The following is a 21,351-nucleotide window of genomic DNA, read 5'->3' as shown; positions in this document are numbered from 1 at the left end:
ATTTATTCTGGCATATATGAGGGAAAAGAAAACCCAGGAAACTCACCATTGTGTGAGTGTCATTCATGGGGTCCCATGGTCCCTAGCAGATGTGACTTCTTTCCACCCTTCAGAGTCTTCTTATATTTGCTATTTATATAATGTCCAGGGATTTTAGTTCTACTTAATAAGAAGAATAGGGAAAATTATGTCCACTCCATTTTCTTAGAAGCAACAGTCTGAAACCAATTTTATTCCCATATTTCTTACGCAATTTTCAGAAAGACCATTTTATATTACTAAAATTTGTAAACTTTCTAGTTTTGCCATGTCAAAAAGAATTCTTAAAACCTAAAGTAGTATAGAAAGCCACTGTATAACAGTTTATAATTTCAGTTCTAAATTTGATAATGATACTCTTTATACCAACTAGAATTTCTTCTGTACAGTAGGGCTACATAAATACAAGGCCTCCTTAGATATTCTTTTTTTTTTTAGAGACGGAGTTTCACCATGTTGGTCAGGCTGGTCTCGAATTTCTGACCTCGTGATCCGCCCGCCTCAGCCCCCCAAAGTGCTGGGATTACAGGCCTGAGCCACCGTGCTCAGCCTGATATTCTTTAGTGTAAATAAAAAACATGAATGAGGATAATTTTATACTTGGTAAGATTTCAAAAAATATGCAGGGCAAAACAGAAGAACTATTCAGTTAGTCCAAAAAGGCAAATTATTCTTTATATCTGATGGGGGGAATTTTCCCTTCAGGTTTATAAAATGCAGTTCCTTGGATGGATTTAGCATTGACGCTAAATGTGAAGTTTGAAACGTGAATGACTTTGTATACTCCAAAGTGAAAATTACGTAGTATAAAATAAAAATGTGTGTGGATATTAATTTTCTTAGCTTTGATAACTTCTTTCATAGGAGAAATACTGGTTTAAAAAGCATAATTCCATTTTTTTTCTTTTTAACACTTTTTTATTTTTAATTTTTGTGGATATATACTAGGTGTGTGTATTTAAAAGTACATGGAACATTTTGGTACAGGCGTGCAATGCATAATAATCACATCATGGAACACTGGGTATCCATCCCCTCAAGCGTTTCTCCTTGGTGTTGCAAACAGTCCAGTTATACTATTTCAGTGATTTTATAATCTACAATTACATTATTATTAACACTAGCAGCCAGTTTTCCATTACATCATATCATTGAAAATAGATTGTTATACTTCAGAAAAGAAAAAACATGGCCATTTCTTACTAAAGCTTCTTAAAATTGTCATGTAATTTCTCTATTTTCTATCTATGAACACTTAACAAATTATAAACGCAGAAGCTTTTCTTTTACAATAATCTTAGCCACCAATGTTTGTAAAAATGATAGTATGAGCAGAAGGAGGGAAACATCAGTCTCTCTAGGATGATTTTTGATTCATTTGGGTCAGAAACAACCTAAAAAATGAGCTTTGTAAAACAGATTTGCAAAATAATTATCCAGCAAGAAAGAACATTAGTTTATTATTCCATGTGGGAAAAAAAGGCAGAAACCAGGCTTCTATTTATCGTCAACTTCTTTGCACCATTCTTGAGAGAAATTAGTGATTACAGAATGTACAATGATAAAGGTACAGTAATATGTTATGTGAATATTGGAAGTATGTGAGATTTTATTGCAAACTGAAGCTAAAATATTTCCTCTTTGGATATTCCTCAAAAGTAGAAGGGACTGGAAAAATGACTACATGTATAAATACAATGCTAATAGGTTTTTATCATTTTTACAGAATCATAGATAATTGAATTAATCTTAGAGGCTGCTATGGTCTGAATATTTGTCTCCCCTACTCCAAATTAACATGTTAAAATCCTAACCCCCAAGGTAATAGTGTTAAGAGGTGAGGTCTTTTGGAGGTAAATAGATATTGAGAATGGATCTCTCATAAATGGGATTAGTGCTTTTATAAAGGAGAGCCCAGAGAGATCCCTTGTCTCTTCTGCCATGTGAGGTTACAGCAAAAAAAAAACAGTGTCTAAGAAGTGGGCTTTTACCATACTTTGGAACTTCCAACACCTTGGTCTTTAGCCTCCAGAACAATTAGGAATAAATTTCTGTTGTTTATAAGCCAACTGATCCATAATATTTTACTATAGCAGCCTGTGATAGTTAATTTTATGTGTCAATTTCACTGAGCTAAATGTTTCCCAGATGGTTTGCAAAACATTATTTCTAGGTGTGCCCCTGAGAGTGTTACTGTCGCAGATTATAATTTGCATATATAGACTGAGTTAAGATCACTTTTACCAGTGTGAGTGGGTATCATACAATTTATTGAGCACCTGAAGTTTCCATCCTCTTTTTGCATGAAAATGTCAGGGATATGAAACATATCACTCTGAAAGTTTCCCAGTCCAGTTTTTTAAGTGTTTTCACAATGCTCTTCCTTAAACTGAATCAATATCTATTGTTTTATTTTATTGAGGTATTGTTTCCAGTTCTTTGCTTCAGATCTTCTTCACCCTGACCTCCCCCTTCTACACTCCAGCTATCAATTATGTGAAGAGCCTTTTTTCACTGTTTCAAATTAAATAATCCTACTTTGAAATATTTAGGTTTTTCAACCACTTTATATGATCAATGGACAAGTTATTTTATCACTCTAGACCTCAGATTATGTGTAAAATTAGGAAAACGATTTCCAAATTCTTTACTTTGAATAATAAATGTCCCACCAGAGTGGCCATAAACCTAAAAATAATAGTGTATCTTTTCAACCAGAACTCCTATGTATTAACAACACAAACATAATGGCTATTAAAAATGAGGACTCTAAAGCCCTATACATTTCTAAGTGCATTTCTATTAAACAATAGAAAGCTATATTACAAACTTTTATTTTATTTTATTTTATTTTGTTTATTTTTATTCTACTTTGGACTCTGGGGTACATGTGTACATCCTTCATCCTGCAGGATTGTTGCATAAGTATGTACATGCCATGCTGGTTTGCTGCCTCCATCCTCCCCCGCACCCCCGTCGTCTACATCAAGCATTTCTCCTGGTGTCATCCCTTCCCATCGTCCCCTCCCCACCACCCCACTTAGCCCAGTGAGTGTTGTTCTCTTCCCTGTGCCCAAGTATTCGCATTGTTCATCACCTGCCTATGAGTGAAAACATGTGGTGTCTGTTCTGGTGTCAGTTTGCTGAGAATGATTGTTTCTCTGCAAAGGACATGAACTTATCGTTTTTTATGGCTGCATTGTATTCCATGGTGTATATGTGTTTAAATGTATGTCATTATATATTTCTTAGTTCATGCATGCTATACATAGAGGGTGCACTTTCCTGTTAGATATTCATTCATTAGTTCCATATATATTGCTGAAATTTTACTATGTATCAAACACTGCTTCTGGTTCTTAGGACACAGTGGTAAATATAATAGGTATAGTCTTATCCTCAGGGAACTTAAATGTATAAGTATAGATGATGAGCAACAGTAATATATATGTACAGGTGATAAATAGAAAAACAAGTATCAATTATAAAATTTGACCAAGTGTTATGAATAAAAAGAACCGGGTAGAATATTTAGCTGTGCTGACATAGTGTTGTAAAGTTTTTTCCAAATTTACCTGATCTTAAGAATAATTCGGGGAAGGGAAACAGATTCTCTGGCCCTTTCTTGTAAATTTTGATTCAGTAGGCCTAGAATAGGGTAATCTATATTTTTAAGAAGTATCCGAGTTATTTCTTATGTTAAGGCATACACTAGTAAGGTGGAATGGGGAATAATGTTAGATTGGGAATAAAAAGACTTGGCCTCTACCTACTACTGACTGACTATGTGATCAAGGGAAAGCTAATCTGGCTCCATTTTACATACGTGTGTGTGTGTATGTGTGCGTGTGCACGTGTGTGTGTGTATATATATATATATGCGCATAGAAAACTTTATGTTTTAGACGTAAAATTTATATGTATATATGCATATATATGTATATATAAAGTATATATGCGTGTGCACTTGCACACACATATATGTGCAAAAGAGGTCCTTTTACAACACATCACCTCCAAATTTTCTGTCTGCCATGAGCATTCTATTATATTGGCAAATAATGAGAAATAAAATGATATATGTATATATGCCTATATACATATATATGTATATATGAGCTGAATTTATATATATACATATATACATGTATATATTGAACTCAATCTCAAGATGCCCCCCAACTCTAAATCAATATGTGTAATAGATAATAGTTTACCATATAATTTATAAGCACTGTTCCATTTAAAGGCATTTCAAATCTAGTCATGTTCCTTTGAAAATAAATATCTATAAAATGTAAAAACATAAAGTTGTTTTCTATGAACTTTAAGTCCTGCAAAATGCATTTCATACATTCAAACATGTTGTTTCTATCAACATTTGATCATGCAAGGGTACATTTTAATTTATGTTCACTATAACCGTAACGCAGATGGAAAGGACAGGCATTAAACTGAATTGTAGCAAGAAGGAGTAGAGAGGGACTAACTGTCCTCAAGGACTCACAGTGCTTCCAATTTACTGTCCACATGTAATATCTCAAAATATTTCTCCAATATATTATTCTCATTTAGGGATAATTGATCATACTAAATTTCAAGTTTCTTGAGAGAGCTGGATTTTTCCCATGGCATGTAGAAAACTTCTGGCACGTAACAGGTGTTCAGTTTACCTTTGCTAAATGAATAACTCAGTAAATAGGCACTAACCTGGAAACGACATTTCAAGTCGAAGGAAAGCATGGACATAATTAACAATCATTGATAAGGTCAAAGGAAAAACATACCAAGTTTGCTTCCTAGAAGTATGACATTAAAATAAAAAACTGAAACTTTCAAATTGTACCATCAGTAATGGTTAACTAGATATCCTCAGGCAAAGTTCATTTTGGTGATCAGTAACTAGAAGGTATATTAGACTTAAAAACATCTAAATAGTTTTTCATGAAAGCTCAAGAATATATTTGTGTGGCTAACATATTCTCCTTTAGAATAATTTGCCATATGTTACAGAAGAGATCCTCTTACAACACATCACCTCCAAATTTTCTCTCTGCCATGAGCATTCTATTATGTTGGAAAAGCATGAGAAAAAAGGATAGTAAGCGGTTCCTTATTCTTTCATCTAATATGAGTTTGAATGAATATTAAGCAAGAAGGAAATGGCATAAATTCTTCCTCCTTTTTCACATATTAAGATCTTTGTGTAGAAATAGGAAACTCTGCACGTAGTAATGCCTAAGTGAGGGAACTGATGTTAGTAGTTCTGGCCATTTTTTACAGTAAGTGTGCCTAAAATACCTTGATATCAAGGAGAACCCTAGCCAGAAATCCTGTGGATAGCTTATCTTTATTTTGTAAGTGTATGTTTTTAAAGAGATTCTGTCCCTGTCTCCTCTCTTGCAGTATGGGTGTCTCAAGTAGACTCTATGGCTGTCCATAGAATCTGAACATTGCTGTCATGGCACAAGTTACTTATCAGTACCAGTGGCATGATACATTTATAAAAATGAAAAACTCAGTAGAGAAGTTGGAAGATAAATTAAAGGATATCTTATTGAAAGTAGAGCAAAAGGAGAAACAGATTGGAAGTAGAAATCTTAGAATAACAGTTATAGTCCATATATATAAAATAATCAATTCAGTTGGAGCAGATCAGAAAATTCCAGGAAATATTTCTTTAAGGTGATGGAATTATTATACTGCCAAATGTGTATGAATGTGTTGAGAGGAGACTTATGCAACTGGGAAAGGGTTTGAGGATAAATTAGTAGTATGTACCTAGAAAATAAGTCAAGCAAACATAAATATCAAAAACATAAATTAAGTAAATGATGAATTACAAGGAAACAAAACAATGCTAAGTTATGCAGAAAACAAAAAATGATATTTCACTGCATAATTCAAATGTGTAAAGCATTGACATAGTCGTAATAATTAATACCAAGCTGAACAAAGTTATAGGAGGATAAGGAGAGAGGAATTATGCATGTAAGTGAAAGGATCAATGAGGAAATCTTGAAAGAGTTTTTTTTTTTTTTTTGCTTTGCACTTCATAGTGAAAAATCAATAGACAATGCCTGACATTGAACAAATCAGGAAGTTGCAATACAAACATATAAGAGAGACTGCTGTTTATTTCCCATATTTGTCCTCACCTTCCAGAATTACAGAAGGTTTAGCTGGGCACATGTTTGCTCACAGTAAAATTACATTTGCTGCTTCTCTTATAGTTTGGTGTGACCATGTGACTAATCTTTAGCCAATGGGATATAAGTAAAAGGATCTCATGGCAGTTTCCAGGAATCCTTGTTAAAAGACAGCTGGTAAACACCCTTTACCCCTTATTCTTCTCTCTCTCTGTCATGCTGTCTGGTGTACGTATGCTTTCATTTTGGAACTTGATAAAAAGGGCCACATCATAGGGAGAGCAGAATGGAAATTGGAAGGCATCAGGGTTTCTGTGGACATTGTAGAGCCAAACTGCCATGCTAGCTGTAAATTGCATGCCCATGGACTTATACATGGAATTGAAATATCTTGTCTAAGCCATTGTTAGTTTTGGGTATTTTATTACTTACAGCTAAACCTAAATCTCATTAATACCGCACATCATTCATAGACGAAAGTAAATACCAAAGGAAATCTAAGAGTGGAAAGTGGTTGGGTTCGGACTATTGAAAAATGATAGGAGGGAATGCTGGTTTTGTAGCAAGTTCTACAGAACTTGACTTCCTAAGCTATATACATATATAACTTTGATTTAAAAAAATAGAAACGAAACAAGAATACATGCTCTACATTTCCCTATTTTTGGCTGTTGTTTAGGCTCTTCATACTATTATCCTACTCCAATTCCTCTTCAGCCATTTTGTTTTTCTTGTGTCATCCCTCTTGCTAGACTCTGAGCTCCTTAAAATAGAAATAATGTCTAATGCACTTCTCTCTCCTTGGTAGTATACTTTAATGCATAGCAGCATGCTAAATAAACACAGTATTGAATTTGATTTTCCATCTGAATTCTAACAAGAAAAAGCAAGACTGAACAGGACAGTACTTATTTTGCAAATATTATTTATTTTCAGAACTCTGTACTCTATAAATTCTCTCTATATTGCTCTTTTCCTCATATATATATACATATATATATACATATATATACATATATATATACATATAAATATATACTATATATATACGTATATATATACATATATATATATACACACATATATATATATACATGATATGAGATGGAGCCTCATTAGGTTGTCCAGGCTGCACTTGAAATCTTGGGCTCAAGTGATCCTCCCAGCTCAGCCTTCTGAGTAGAGGGGACTACAGGTGTGTACTATCAAGCNTTGAGTCCCTGTTATTTTGCCCTCCACTATCTCCTTCTCCCCATGCCCTTTCTTTGAGGCAGGTGCGTGTGTTCTTTCTTTAAGATACTTCCCTCTTGATCTACTGAGATGATCTTCCAGTGTGTGTACTGATGTCAACCGACACTTTCTCACAAGAGTCAACTGTTAGCATCTCTTCCCAGCTCTGTGTTGAGTAAGACATAGAACCAGCTATGGTAGAAATTTTTACACCACAGAAATCAGCAAATAATCAAGGATTTTTTTTCCTTAAAGAATTGATTGTTAAATACTTACTAGCAGTACCACTTTCAAAATTGTATACCAACATCTTTTAAATGGGACATAAACTACAGTTCCCATGATTGATCAGTATAATTTTTAAAATTTAATTGTATTTTATTTTAAATTCTGGGATACATGTGCAGCATGTGCAGGTCTGTTACAAAAGTGAATGTGGTGCTGTGGTGGTTTGCTGCACTTATCAACCTTTGAAATAGGTATTAAGCACTGTATGTATTAGCTATTTATCCTGATGCTCTCCCTTCCCCTACCCTTGACAGGCTTCAGTGTGTATTGTTCCCCTCCCTGTGCCCATGTGTTCTCATTGTTTAGCTCCCACTTATAAGTAAGAACATGTGGTATTTAGTTTTCTGCTCCTGTGTCAGTTTGCTGAGGATAACGGCTTCCAACTTCATTCATGGCCCTGCAAAGGACATGATCTCATTCCTTTTTGTGGCTGCATAGTATTCCATGGTGTATATGTACCACATTTTCTTTACCCAGTCTATCATTGATGTGCATGTGAGTTGCTTGCATGTCTTTGCTGTTGTTAATAGTGCTGCAATGAACATATGTGTGCATGTATCTTTATAACAGAATGATTTCTATTATTTTAGGTATATGCCCAGTAATAGGATTGCTGGGTCAAATGGTATTTCTGGTTTAGGTTTCTGAGGAATCACCACACTGTCTTTCACAATGGTTGGATTAAAGACTTAAATGTAAACCCAAAACTATCAAAACCTTAGAAAAAAATTAGGCAATACCATTCGGGACATAGGCATGGGAAAAGATATTATGACAAAAACATCAAAAGTAATTGCAACAAAAGCAAAAATAACAAAAATAACAAATTAAACAAAAGAGTTTCTGCACAGCAAAAGAAACTACATCAGAGTGAACAGACAACTTACAGAATGGGAAAAAATTTTTACAATCTATGCATCTGACTAAGGTCTAATATATATAATCTACAAGGAACTTAAACAAATTTACAAGAAAAAACAAAACTTCATTAAAAAGTGGGCAAAGGACATAAACAGACACTTCGCAAAAGAAGAAATTTATGCAGCCAACAAACAAAAACATGAAAAAAAGTTCAACATCACTAATCTCTAGAGAAATGCCAATTAAAACCACAATGAAATACTATCTTACGCCAATCAGAATGGCAATTATTAAAAAGTCAAGAAACAACAGATGCTTGTGAGGCTGTGGAGAAATAGGAAAACTTTTATACTGTTGGTGGGAATGTAAAATAATTTTAATCTATTGTTCATTGTATGAGATATATTTTAATTCACCTCATGCAATTTTTAAACAATGTTATTGAGATATATTTAACATACCACACAATTCATTCATTCAATGTGTACAATTAAAATGTTTTCTATATATTTGCAGAGCTGTGCACCAGTCACCACTATCCAATAAAGAACATTTTCATTATGTCAGAAATAAACCCCATACACATTAGCAGTCATTTCCCATTCCACCCTACCGCCAGCTCCTGACACCACTAATCTACTTTCTGTCTCTAGAGTTTGCCTAATGTGGATACTTCATAAAAATGAAATAATATAATATGTGGTATTTTGCAACAGGTTTCTTTCATTTAGAATAATATTTTAAGATTCATCCATTTTATAGCACTTATTAATATTTCATTCCTTTGTATGGCTCCATAATAGTCCATTATATACATATAACCAGATGTTGTCTATTCATTCACTTGGTGAATGTTTCCATTTGGATATTATGGAAAACTCTATTATGAATATCAGTGTACAACTTTTTCAGTTGGACATAGCTTTTTCATTCTTTTGAGTGGAGTGAAATCCATTCCAGCAGTGGAATTTTTGGTCTTATGATAACTCTGTTAAAATTTTAAGGATTGTTTTCAAAGTTGCTAAAATGTTTTACATTCTTACCAGCAATATATAAGGATTACAAGTTCTCCATATGCTGGCAAACACTCATTATTATGTATCTTTCATGTAATGTTGTTACAGTGGGTAAATGGCATCTTGTGGTTTTTATTTCCATTTCCATAATGACTAATGATGTTGAATGTATTTTCATGTAAATATTGGTACTATGTATGTCTTTATAAGAGAAATGTCTATTCAGTTCCTTTGCCTATTTTTTAAATTAGGTTATTTGCATTTTTATTATTGACTTGTAAGTGTTCTTTACATGCTCTGATATAAATTCCTTATCAGGTATATTATTTCAAAATATTATCTCCTATTCTGTGGGTTACCTTTTCACTTTATTGCTTGTAATGCTTGGGGCACCTCATGTAAGATTTTAAAGCTTTCATTTATGCCACTCAGTAACCATAGCATGAAAGTTATAGAAAATATCTTACCCGAACTATTTCACAGTCAACGTTTAATTCAGTTGCAACGGCTTCAATTTTCTCTCTACAAACAGAGCCCAGGCTGGTCATGCCATTGTCCCAATACTTCTTAAGGGTAGCTAAGTCTCGGTCACTGAACTGAGTGCGGTCCTGTAGCTAAAAAACACATTTTTAAATTGTTTTAAATTTCTAAGTTTAAAATAATCAAAGGAAATTATATTATACAGAGAAACATCAGGGTGAGATGTGCTATAATATTAGCGAAATTTATTTCACAATTCTTACTTTGTTCTCCCATTCTGAAAATTAGCATTTTTATTTTTCAAATTTCCATAACAATATAGCATGATAAGATGAAATACATAGAATTTTTGAATTGATAGCAATTAAACAATGTTGATTTTAAATAGTTTTGATAACACAAATAATACATGTTCATTGTATAAAATACAGATATAAAAATAAGATAATTTAAAATACTTACAAATTAGAAATAATGCTTGTTAACATTTTAATGTATATTCTTTTAAACTTTTTTCTACAATACGGATATTTAGATTCACATACTAAACACAAAAAAGTAAAGAAAGGATTACATTAGTAAGTGGACTTTTGATAAATTAATCTAGATTTGCCATACAAATCTAGATATTGGTTTCATACTGATGTTATAATTAATTTAAAAGGTAAATAAGAGAAAAGTAAGAAGATAATGTAGCACTAAAATAATATTTATGGCTTCATCAAGTTTCATAATAAACCTACCCTTTTTGTTCTTAGGTTTTCTTTATCCAAGAAACTATTGTATTTACATATTGTTTTATTTCAATCAATCCTAGGTATCCCTTGGAAGTAAATTAGAAACACGATAGAATAATGACCTCTACTTTGCTGATGAGTAATCAGAAAAAGCTAGGTCAAACGGCTAATTCAACAGGACATAGAGAGTCCACGGCAGAGCGATAAATAGAAATATCTGATATTTTCTAGTTGTTTTTATCCCAATGATGTCTTGAATTATTTTTCAGAGGTGGTGGAAAAATCTAAACATGAGCTTTAATTAAAAATATATATCCTACAAAGCCCTGTGTGTGTGCTTCTGATGAAATAGAGAGAGAGAAAAATGAGAGAGAGAGAGAAGAGAGAGAGAGTGAGAGAGAGAGAGAGAAAAAAAAGAGAGATACTGTGAGAGTGATTCTGGGACAACTGTTGCAATTCATGGTTTGAGGTATGGAGTTCTGTTGCGTTCTTCTGCCTAAGATGATATATGATCAAGTCCCACACAGAACAGAAGCTAGCCCTCCAAAACTCCTTAGACATACAATGCTTTCAACATTTACTTTCTAACTGAAATTCAACATGAAACCTCCTAAATTAGATTCAAGTAACAGTGGAAAATAATATACACAACATATAAAACATGACTTAATAAAAATGCAATAAAATAAATTTGAAAAAAAAATTAAACAGTAAAAAAAAAAATTTAAAAAAAAGGCTTGCCATAGCTAAAACTGATGTAATACTAAACAACAGTTGCAAATGTTTCTGTTTTAAATCTACAAGTTTTTGAAAAGTAAACTTAGCCACCAAAAAGGAAAATAAATATATGAATTCTTGGTTTATTACCAAGAAAGTGAAGTTAAATTGAATTCTTAAAGCATGCTTCTTCATAAGATAGATCATATTTTGTGTGTGTATGATAATAAATTTCATTATCACCTAAATCTATTCTCTTCTACTTAAAAAATCCCTGATGAGTAACAGTTATTGTAAGTACTAATATTAAATTACATGTTTCCAATAAATGAATTAAAACATGCCATCTAATTTTTTTAATTAAGACTAATCATCTAGTTACTTACAACAAAAAATCACATTAGGTGTTCAGCCAACATTGATTGAACTATCATTGCAGAGCTAAAATTCATACAATAAAAAAGAGAGCAGGATAAATTTCAGGAAGATTCTATGGAGATTCAAATAATTTATCATAACAACCAGGATAAATATTCCCATAATTTTCCTTTATATCATATTCTCCAGTGCAAACTAACTTACATTACTGTCACAATGGAAGTAATAATGAACAGAACACTGAACACACTCAGCTAATTAATTTGTAATTCATTTAGAGGACATCTAAACCTGATTCATTCTTTAAACTGAACTAAATAAAATCCGATTTGATTTGCTAGAAATGTGCTGGGGTTGTAGCACTAGCAATGCTAAAGGCGACCTATCATGGCAATGCCTATTAAGGAGAAGCATATACAGGAAGTGCAGTTATTTTTAAAGTTCCTAAGAGCATATTTTTACTAAGAAAACAGATAATAGAAGTCAATTAGCAATGAAACTGTGAATACCTATTTAGACAATTTTTTTAAAGTGAACATTTAAAAGAGAAGATGAATTTTTCCCTAGGGAAGCTTCAAGTTGAGGTCAGTTTTGTTTTTCTATTGGATTTTCAAGCCACTTTCACTTTACAAGGCATCATGAAACCTAAATCTGTGGCTGAGGTGAAGGAGACAGGCAATTACCTTGCTGATTTTGTGAAAAGAGTAGCATTCCAATAATCCAGGCAATCTAGGTAAAAGCTGAAGCTTTGGCCAAGTAACCAGATAACTGTACTTAACAAGTGACTTCACTCGGTTTATATTGCAATGTATAATAATAGAAATCTTCTGTTGTTTTATCAGCCTCAAGGACACTTCTAAGAGTTTGTTTCTTTGCTATTGTTTTTTAAATAACATTAAATGACAACCCCGACAAAGGGGTGCAGAGTTTCCTGTTTTAAGTATGTATCTTGGTTAAATGTGGAGCAGAGTGATATGTTTGTACTTAAATGACTATTTGAAATGAATATTAAAAATCTCTAACTCAACACTGCCCTTTTGAGTGCATGTGCACTTAAAAAGAAAACCAAACAAATGGCATGACACTGCAAATCTAAACTTTTCAACTTAATAGTGTCTTAGAGATTTTTCTAAATCATCAAAAACAGATATGTCTCAGTCTTTTTTGTGATAAGAACACAATGCGACATCAACCCTCTTAACAAAATTTTAAATGTACGATTTAGTATTGTTAATTACAGGCACAACGTTGTACAACAGATGTCTAGAAGTTATTCACATTTTATAACTGAAATTTAATACCTGTAGAATAACAAACTCCCCATTTCTCCCTCCCCCCAGCTCCTGGAAACCACTTTTCTGCTCTTTGGTTTTATGAGTTTGACGATTTTAGCTTACTCATATAAGTGGAACCAAAGAGTATCAGTCTTTCTGTGACTTGCTTACTTCACTTAACAAAATGTCTTCCAGGTTCATCCATGTTGTCCTGTATGGCAGCATTTCCTTCCTTCTTAAGGTTAAATAATATTCCATTGTATGTATGTGACACATTTTTCTCTATTTATCTCTCTATTGACATTTAGGTTGTTTCCATATTTTGGCTATTGTGAATAAAGATGCAGTAAACATCAGAGGGCAGATATCTTCTTGATATCCTGATTTCTTTTATTATTTTTATACCAGATGTGAGGTTGGTGGATCATATGGTCATTCTATTTTTAATTGTTTGTGTACCTCAGTGTTTTTAACTGCTACCTTGTGCTCCATCATATGGGCAATCCACATTTTAGTTACAGTTATTTATTGATGGACATTATATGTGATGTGAAATTCCTAGCGGTATGTTTTGATCACCTTCTCTTCTTCTCATTGGTGAGGAAGGGATTTTTGCCCTGAAGTCATAGGGATGGCCAAAACACTGACTCCCAACACTAGATACGATATCAACAATAGTGTATTAGTCATATATGCTCACAAGCTGAGGACATTTTATGCCATGCAGAACCACATGGGGCTATGCTTAGGAATAGAGTAACCAAGCAGGGGCTGTGGGAAGCAAACCTGTAGTAACAAGAATGTAGTGTAACTCCTGGTTCCAAAAGGAGGATGTGATTGGCTTCTTTGAATTATTCTGTGGACTGGCAGGGAACTGAGGAACCAAGGCATAAACAGATTGAGTTTGGTGCCCATTCTATGAAGAACTATTTGAATAGCATATTTCATCTGCAGGAAAACAATGTGGAGGCCCATTTAAGGATCTCCCGGTTTTCCCAAGAAGCTAATATGTGCTTAATATGGGGCCTTAATTTTAGGCCTTATACCACAGTGTGATTAGTGAGCCAAAGGGTATGTGCATTTAAATTAATAAACTAGGTATTGAAGGAATGTATATCAAAATAATAAAACCTATTTATGACAAACCCCCAGCCAATATCATACTAAATGGGCAAAAGCTGGAAGCATTTCCATTGAAAACTGGCACAAGACAAGGATGCCCTCTCTCACCACTCCTATTCAACATAGTATTGGAAGTTCCAGCCAGGGCAATCAGGCAAGAGAAAGAAATAAAGCGTATTCAAATAGGAAGACAGGAAGTCAAATTGTCTCTGTTTGCAGATGACATGACTGTATATTTAGAAGACCCTGTCATCTCAGCCCAAAATCTCCTTAAGCTGATAAGTAACTTCAGGAAAGTCTCATGATACAAAATCAAGGTGCAGAAATCACAAGCATTCTTATACACCAATAATAGACAAACAGAGAGCCAAATCATGAGTGAACTCCCATTCACAATTATGACAAAGAGAATAAAATACCTAGGAATACAACTTAAAAGGGATGTGAAGGACGTCTTCAAGGAGAACTACAAACCACTGCTTAAGAAAATAAGAGAGGACACAAACAAATAGAAAAGAATTCCATGCTCATGGATAGGAAGAATCAGTATCGTGAAAATGGCCATACTGCCCAAAGTAATTTATAAATTCAATGCTATCCCCATCAAGCTACCATTGACTTTCTTCACAGAATTAGAAAAAACTACTTTAAACTTCATATGGAACCAAAAAATAGCCCATGTAGCCAAGACAATCCTAACCGAAAGGAACAAAGCTGGAGGCATCATGCTACCTGACTTCAAACTATACTACAAGGCTACAGTCAACAAAACAGCATGGTACTGGTACCAAAACGGAGATATAGACCAATGGAATGGAACAGAGGCCCCAGAAATAATGGCACACATTTACAATCATCTGATTTTTGACAAACCTGACAAAAAAAAGCAATAGGGAAAGAATCCCTCATTCAATAAATGGTGTTGGGAAAACTGACTAGCAATACGCAGAAAACTGAAACTGGACTCCTTCCTCACACTTTACACAAAAAGTAACTGAAGATGGATTAAAGACTTAAATGTAAGACCTAAAACCATAAAAACCCTGGAAGAAAACCTAGGCAATACCATTCGTGACATAGACATGGGCAAAGACATCATGACTAAAACACCAAAAGCAGTGGGAACAAAAGACACAATTGACAAATGGGATCTAATTAAACTAAAGGGGTTCTGCAAAACAAAAGAAAGTATCATCAGAGTGAATAGGTAACCTACAGAATGGAGGAAAATTTTTGCAATCTATCCATCTGAAAAAGGGCTAATATCCACAATCTACAAGGAGCTTAAACAAATTTACAAGAAAAAAACAAACAACTCCATTAAAAAGTGGGCAAAGGATACAAGCAGACACTTTTCAAAAGAAGACATTAATGCGACCAACAAATGTGAAAAAAAAAAAAAAAACTCATCATCACTGGTCATTAGAGAAATGCAAATCAAAATCACATTGAGATACCATCTCAGGCTAGTTAGAATGGTGACTATTAAAAAGTAGTCAGGAAACAACAGATGCTGGAGAGGATATGGAGAAATAGGAACGCTTTTACACTGTTGGTGGGAGTGTAAATTAGTTCAACCATTATGGAAGACAGTGTGGTGATTCCTCAAGAATGTAGAGTCAGAAATACCATTTGACCCAGCAATCCCATTACTGGGTATATATCCAAAGAATTATAAATCATTCTACTATAAAGACACATGAACACATAGGCTTGTTGCAGCACTCTTCACAATAGCAAAGACTTAGAACCAAACCAATTGCCCATCAATGATAGACTGGATAAAGAAAATGTGGCACATATTCACCATGGAATACTAAGCAGCTATAAAAAAAGGATGAGTTCATGCCCTTTTCAGGGACATGGATGAAGCTGGAAACCATCATTCTCAGTAAACTAACACAAGAACAGAAAATGAAACACTGGATGTTTTCACTCATAAGTAGGTGTTGAACAATGAGAACACAAAGACACAGGGAGGGGAACATCACACATCGGGGTATTTTGGGGTGTGGGGTACTAGGGGAGAGATGGCATTAGGAGAAATACCTAATGTAGATGGTGGGCTATGGGTGAATGTAACCACCAGGACACATGTATACCTATGCAATAAACCAGCATGTTCAGCACATATACCCTAGAACTTAAAGCATAATAAATTTTTTTTTAATATTTTCAAGCTGCCTTTCAATGACAGCAGAAATGCATGATAGTCCTTTTTTTCCTCTAACTTTATAAATGCTAAGTTTTATTCTACTATGTAATTTTTGCCAATTTAGTGAAAACATAGCTTATTATTTTGTTTTCTTGAAGCATAAGGAGAATTAATCATTTTATATGCTTATTGAACATATGCATTTATTTTTATGTTAAATGCTCATTTAAAGAATCATGGCTTTCTTCTTCATTTTTAAAATTTCTATACTCCTAGTGACCAGAACTGTACTAGTAAACATATGTTAAAGTGTTATCTTTTTTACATAATGATATTTTAATCACACTGCATACATTTTTATTATTAGCAATGTTTTACTATTTTAAATTGTGTATATGATTTTTAGAAAATACTATGCCCCATATATTGTTTCACTGAATTTATTTATTAACACTGTTTCTCTCTTTGGCTTGTTAACTATATGAGGTGGATTATCATGTCCTCAAAAGTAGTCCTCTTATGTGACTTGTTCTGAGAAAAAAAATTAATTTGACTGATGTATTTTTCAAATTGTGGTAAAGCGTAAGTAACATTTGCCATTATAAACGCTTTTCAGTGTACACTTCAGTAATGTTAAATATAGTTACTCTGTTGTGCCACCAATCTCTATAACTTTTTCATATCCATTAAACTAGCATTCCCCAACCTTTTTGGCACCAGAAACCAATTTCATGGAAGACAATTTTTTCATGGATGAGGGTGGTATTGGGTAGGGGAGGATGGTTTCAGGATGAAACTGTTTTACCTCACGTTAGCAGGCATTAATTAGATGCTCATAAGGAGTGCACAACTTAGAGCCCTTGCATGCACAGTTCAATTAGGGTTCCCACTCCTATGATAATCGAGTGCCATCACGAATCTGAAAGGAGGCAGACCTCAGGCATTAATGCTCATTTGCCTGCTGTTCACCTCCTGCTGTGTGGACCTGTACCAGTCCATGGCCCATAGGGTGGGAGCCCCTGCATTAAACTACCCATTTCCCCTCCTGCTACCCCAAGCAATGACCATTCTATTATACCATCTTGAGTTTAACTACTCTAGATAGCTCATATAAATAAAATAATAAAATATTTGTGTTTATGTAACTGGCTTATTTCATTTAGCATAATGTCTTCAAAGTTCATCTATGTCACAGCATGTGTCAGAATTTCCTTCCTTTGTAAGATGAATAATATTTCATGGTATGCATGTGCCAAATTTTTGTTCATGCATTCATTCATTGGTGAATATCTAGATTGTTTCCATCTTTTGGCTGTTGAGAATAATGCTATGAATATAGGCATACAAATTTCTTTTTAAAATCCAGTTTTTACTTCTTTGGGATATATACCCAGAAGTGGAATTCTTGGATCATATGGTAATTCTATTTCTCACTTTTTGAGAAACCTCCATACTGTTTTCCCCAGCAGATATACTGTCTCACATTCCCACTAACAGTGCACAGAGGTTTTAATTTCTCTGTCTCCTCACTAACCCTTGCCATTTTCTGTGCATGTGTATGTGTGTGTGTGCATGTGTGTGTTCTGACAGTAGATATCCTAACTGGTGTGAGGTGACATCTCTTTGAGTGTTTGATTTGCATTTCCCTAAGATTAGTGATGTTGAACATCTTTTTATATGCTTGTTGGCTACTTGTATATATTCTTTGGAGAAGTTCCCATTCAGATTATTTTCCCATGGTTTAAATGGGTTGTTTTTGTTGTTGAGTTGTAGGAATTGTAAAAATATATTCCTGATATTAACACCCTTCAATAAGAGAGTTATCTTTTATATTCTGATAGTTTCTGATCCTTGACTTTCTAAAATATATCTTTGTGGTCGTTAATGTAATCTTTCAATTTGACTGGGCTAAGGGGAGCCCAGACATTTGGTCATACATTATTCTGGGTGTGTCTGTGAAGATGTTTCTGAATTAGATTAACATATAAATCAGTAGATTGACTTAAGTAGATTGCCCCTCCTAATGTGAATGAGCCTCATCTATTTAATTGAAGACCTGAATGAACAAAAAGCCTGAGTATGAGGGAATTCCTCTTGCATGATTGTTAAGCTGAGACACTGGTCTTTTCTAGCCTTTGGACTCAGACTGAAACATCAGCTCTTCTTGGGTCTTGAGGCTGCTGGATTTGGGATGAAATTTACTGGAATTGGCTTTCTTGGTTCTCAGGCCTTTGGACTGAGACTAATACCACACGTCATCTTTCCTTGGTCTCCAGCTTTCAGACTGAGGATCTTGAGACCTCTGCCTTCACAATTGTGTGAGACAATTCTTTATCTCCATTCCATCTATGCACTCTGTTTGTCTGGAGATCCCTGACTAATATAAACCATTTCTCATCACAAAACTTTAATTTGTTTTTGAAATGAACTTCCTTCAATTTTACAGAATAGGGGACTGGGCAGGAGTAACCTTTTGCTTTCAGTCTCTGGAGTTCTGGCAACCAAATCCCTGACCCACTCCTTTCAAATATACCATCTGTGAGAAAGTGCTGTCATTGTCAGTTTATTTATTTAAAAAGAACAACAGTGAATTCTGAAGTTTCAACTGACATCCCTCAGCTAACATTGTACTTGTCATACAAGCAGTGTCAATCACAATGCTTTGCTAGGGAAATGTCATACAAATAGAAAATTTCTACTGATAAGGAGAAGTGAAACAAAACCCCCTACTATCATAGATAAGCTTAAAAGCATTGAATGAAGATAACTAGACTTCTTAAGAAAGTCCCTGGAAAAATTAACTAATCTTCTTTGGACAGAATTGAGTAAGTTATTTTTACTCTAAACCTAACAGGCAGTATCTTCAATATAAAATAGAATAATTGTTGATAAGCCTCTGCATATAAGAGCAAACTTGGCCAAAAAAAAAAAAACCTAAATATCACATATGAGGTCCATCATTTCAACAGATACGTACAACACTTCTACTCTCCAGTAATAAAAATTTAAAGTGAGAAATAGCATAGATTTTTATTATAATGATCACATAGTAAGGGCTTAGAATTGGTAACAAGTAGGAAGCTGAAATTTTTCTCCTCAGTGCAAAACAGTGGGAATCCAGAAAATCTTGTATTTGAATCTCAGTTCTGTCCCTTCCTAGTGTGAACAAGTGACTCAACCTCTCTCTGAAGCTTAGTTTCACTATGGTAAAATGGGCATAATACCACCTATCTCATAGGATTGCTACAAAGATTAAATGAGAAAACACATGTAAAGTAAACAGGTTCATATTCATAGGAACCTAGTAAACATCAGTCTTCTTCTGAAACCTGCCCCACATATACCCACCTGTAACCTAAATGAGAAGGAAGTGCAGGTGCTGTTTCGGGGAGACTAACTTATCAAGAGAATCACAGGTATGTGTGAGAGTAAAATGCTCTTTTAGAAAGAGCAGCAGTAGCTGAGCATGCTTGGATTTTGCTCCAGCTTCTTTGTGAAGGGCATTTCATGCTGGCTATTGTTTTATTCTTTAGATATTATACATTTACACATATTTAAAACAGGGAGTCACAACCCCCATGGAACAGAGGTGTCACTCACATGACAGCTAGTATGTGGAAAAGGTCTGATTTGCTGCCTCACTGGTATCATTATATCACCATTCAAAGTATCTCAGGTTCACATTTGGTGCTTATTGCCTATTTCTATGTGCTCTCTGAGGAGAATTATTTGTTATGAAATGAAATGAAATAAAATAAAATAAAATGTGGGGGCCCAGTACCCTACAGCAAAGTCCTAGAGTTGAACAGCAATCTGCTGCAAGCTCCTGCAATATGGCACCTGGTTGGCTGCCCACTTTCACCCTATCTACTGTTAACTTCCTACAGTGATTGGGCGCCAGTTATATGTCTCCATTGTTTAGTGATGACAAAATTAGAAAGAGTTTAGTTAAAAAATAAATCAAAACAAGGAAACCACAACAAAATGTAATTTGCAAGAATTATCTTGTTGATACAATAAAATAAATCTGTAGATGTCTTCAAATGGCCAGATATAATAAGACAGTACAGCAGCTGTTGAGACAGAAAGAAGTGGGAGTCAAAGAATTTTAGAAAAAGAGGGTAGCCATAGTAATAAACTAGGTAGTTCATCACTAAGGAAAACTTGCATAATTTTTCTTACATAGCTCTCACAATCTTAAGCCAACATCAAAAAATGCTGTTACATTTTAAAATATTAAGTACATTTTTTGGCATCATGTATAGATGTCAAGTTATCCATATTTTATATAGAATTTTAAGACATGACTAAAATAATTTTTTGCATAATCTTTAAAAGAAAAATCAGTGGTAAATCTTTCACTACATAGAATCTTTTTGTCAGTTGGTCATTTAATATTTTTGAGTATCTACTGGGTATGTGGTACATAACTACACAGCAAGTTTACATTTGCTTTCACTAAAAGTGATGTTTAACCAATGATTCTGTAATGTAAGTTTTACACCTGGCAGACTTTTGCATTTTAAATTCTTTCATTTAATCTCATTGCATTGTATATGTTCTTGTTTGTTCTTACAGTTTTTAAAAACACTTTAATCTTACTGAATTAAAGTACGACAAAGAATTAAAAACAAAAGTTGTTCTTGTAAATTGTAAACTCCCAGAGATTTATGATAGGTATGATTTGGCTGTGGTCTTATATGTGAGTGGGAAAGCTTCTGCAATGTGTATAGAACAAATATGATCACAAAAATTCAGAACTTGATTTACAGCAGTTGAGAGACAAGGCAGTTTAAATTAATAAAATGTTTATATAGCAGGAAATTATCCTGCCATCTCCACCTCTACCCCTAAGTCCCCCCAGGTGCTAAAAAAATTATAATTACTTTTACAACATATATAAAA

The 21,351-nt window shown here is 34.0% G+C and overlaps 1 protein-coding gene across 1 annotated transcript in view; it reads right to left on the bottom strand.

The window, feature by feature from the left end:
- The window catches only part of LOC108294653 (highly divergent homeobox), a gene marked incomplete at its 5' end in the record, with an annotated part of 54,324 nt that extends 35,751 nt beyond the window's left edge, over nucleotides 1-18,573 (bottom strand). Inside the window, 2 exons of the mRNA XM_017516579.2 lie at nucleotides 10,051-10,197; nucleotides 18,566-18,573. Coding sequence (XP_017372068.2) covers nucleotides 10,051-10,197; nucleotides 18,566-18,573 — 155 coding nt within the window. The remainder of the gene's footprint in view (nucleotides 1-10,050; nucleotides 10,198-18,565) is intronic.
- Between the last annotated feature and the right edge of the window lie 2,778 nt (nucleotides 18,574-21,351).

The sequence above is a fragment of the Cebus imitator genome, unplaced genomic scaffold (genome assembly GCF_001604975.1).
Source record: "Cebus imitator isolate Cc_AM_T3 unplaced genomic scaffold, Cebus_imitator-1.0 Scaffold595, whole genome shotgun sequence".
Taxonomy (NCBI): Eukaryota; Metazoa; Chordata; class Mammalia; order Primates; family Cebidae; genus Cebus; species Cebus imitator.
Note: the sequence above shows the minus strand (reverse complement) of the source record. Positions and strands in the feature narration are given on the sequence as shown.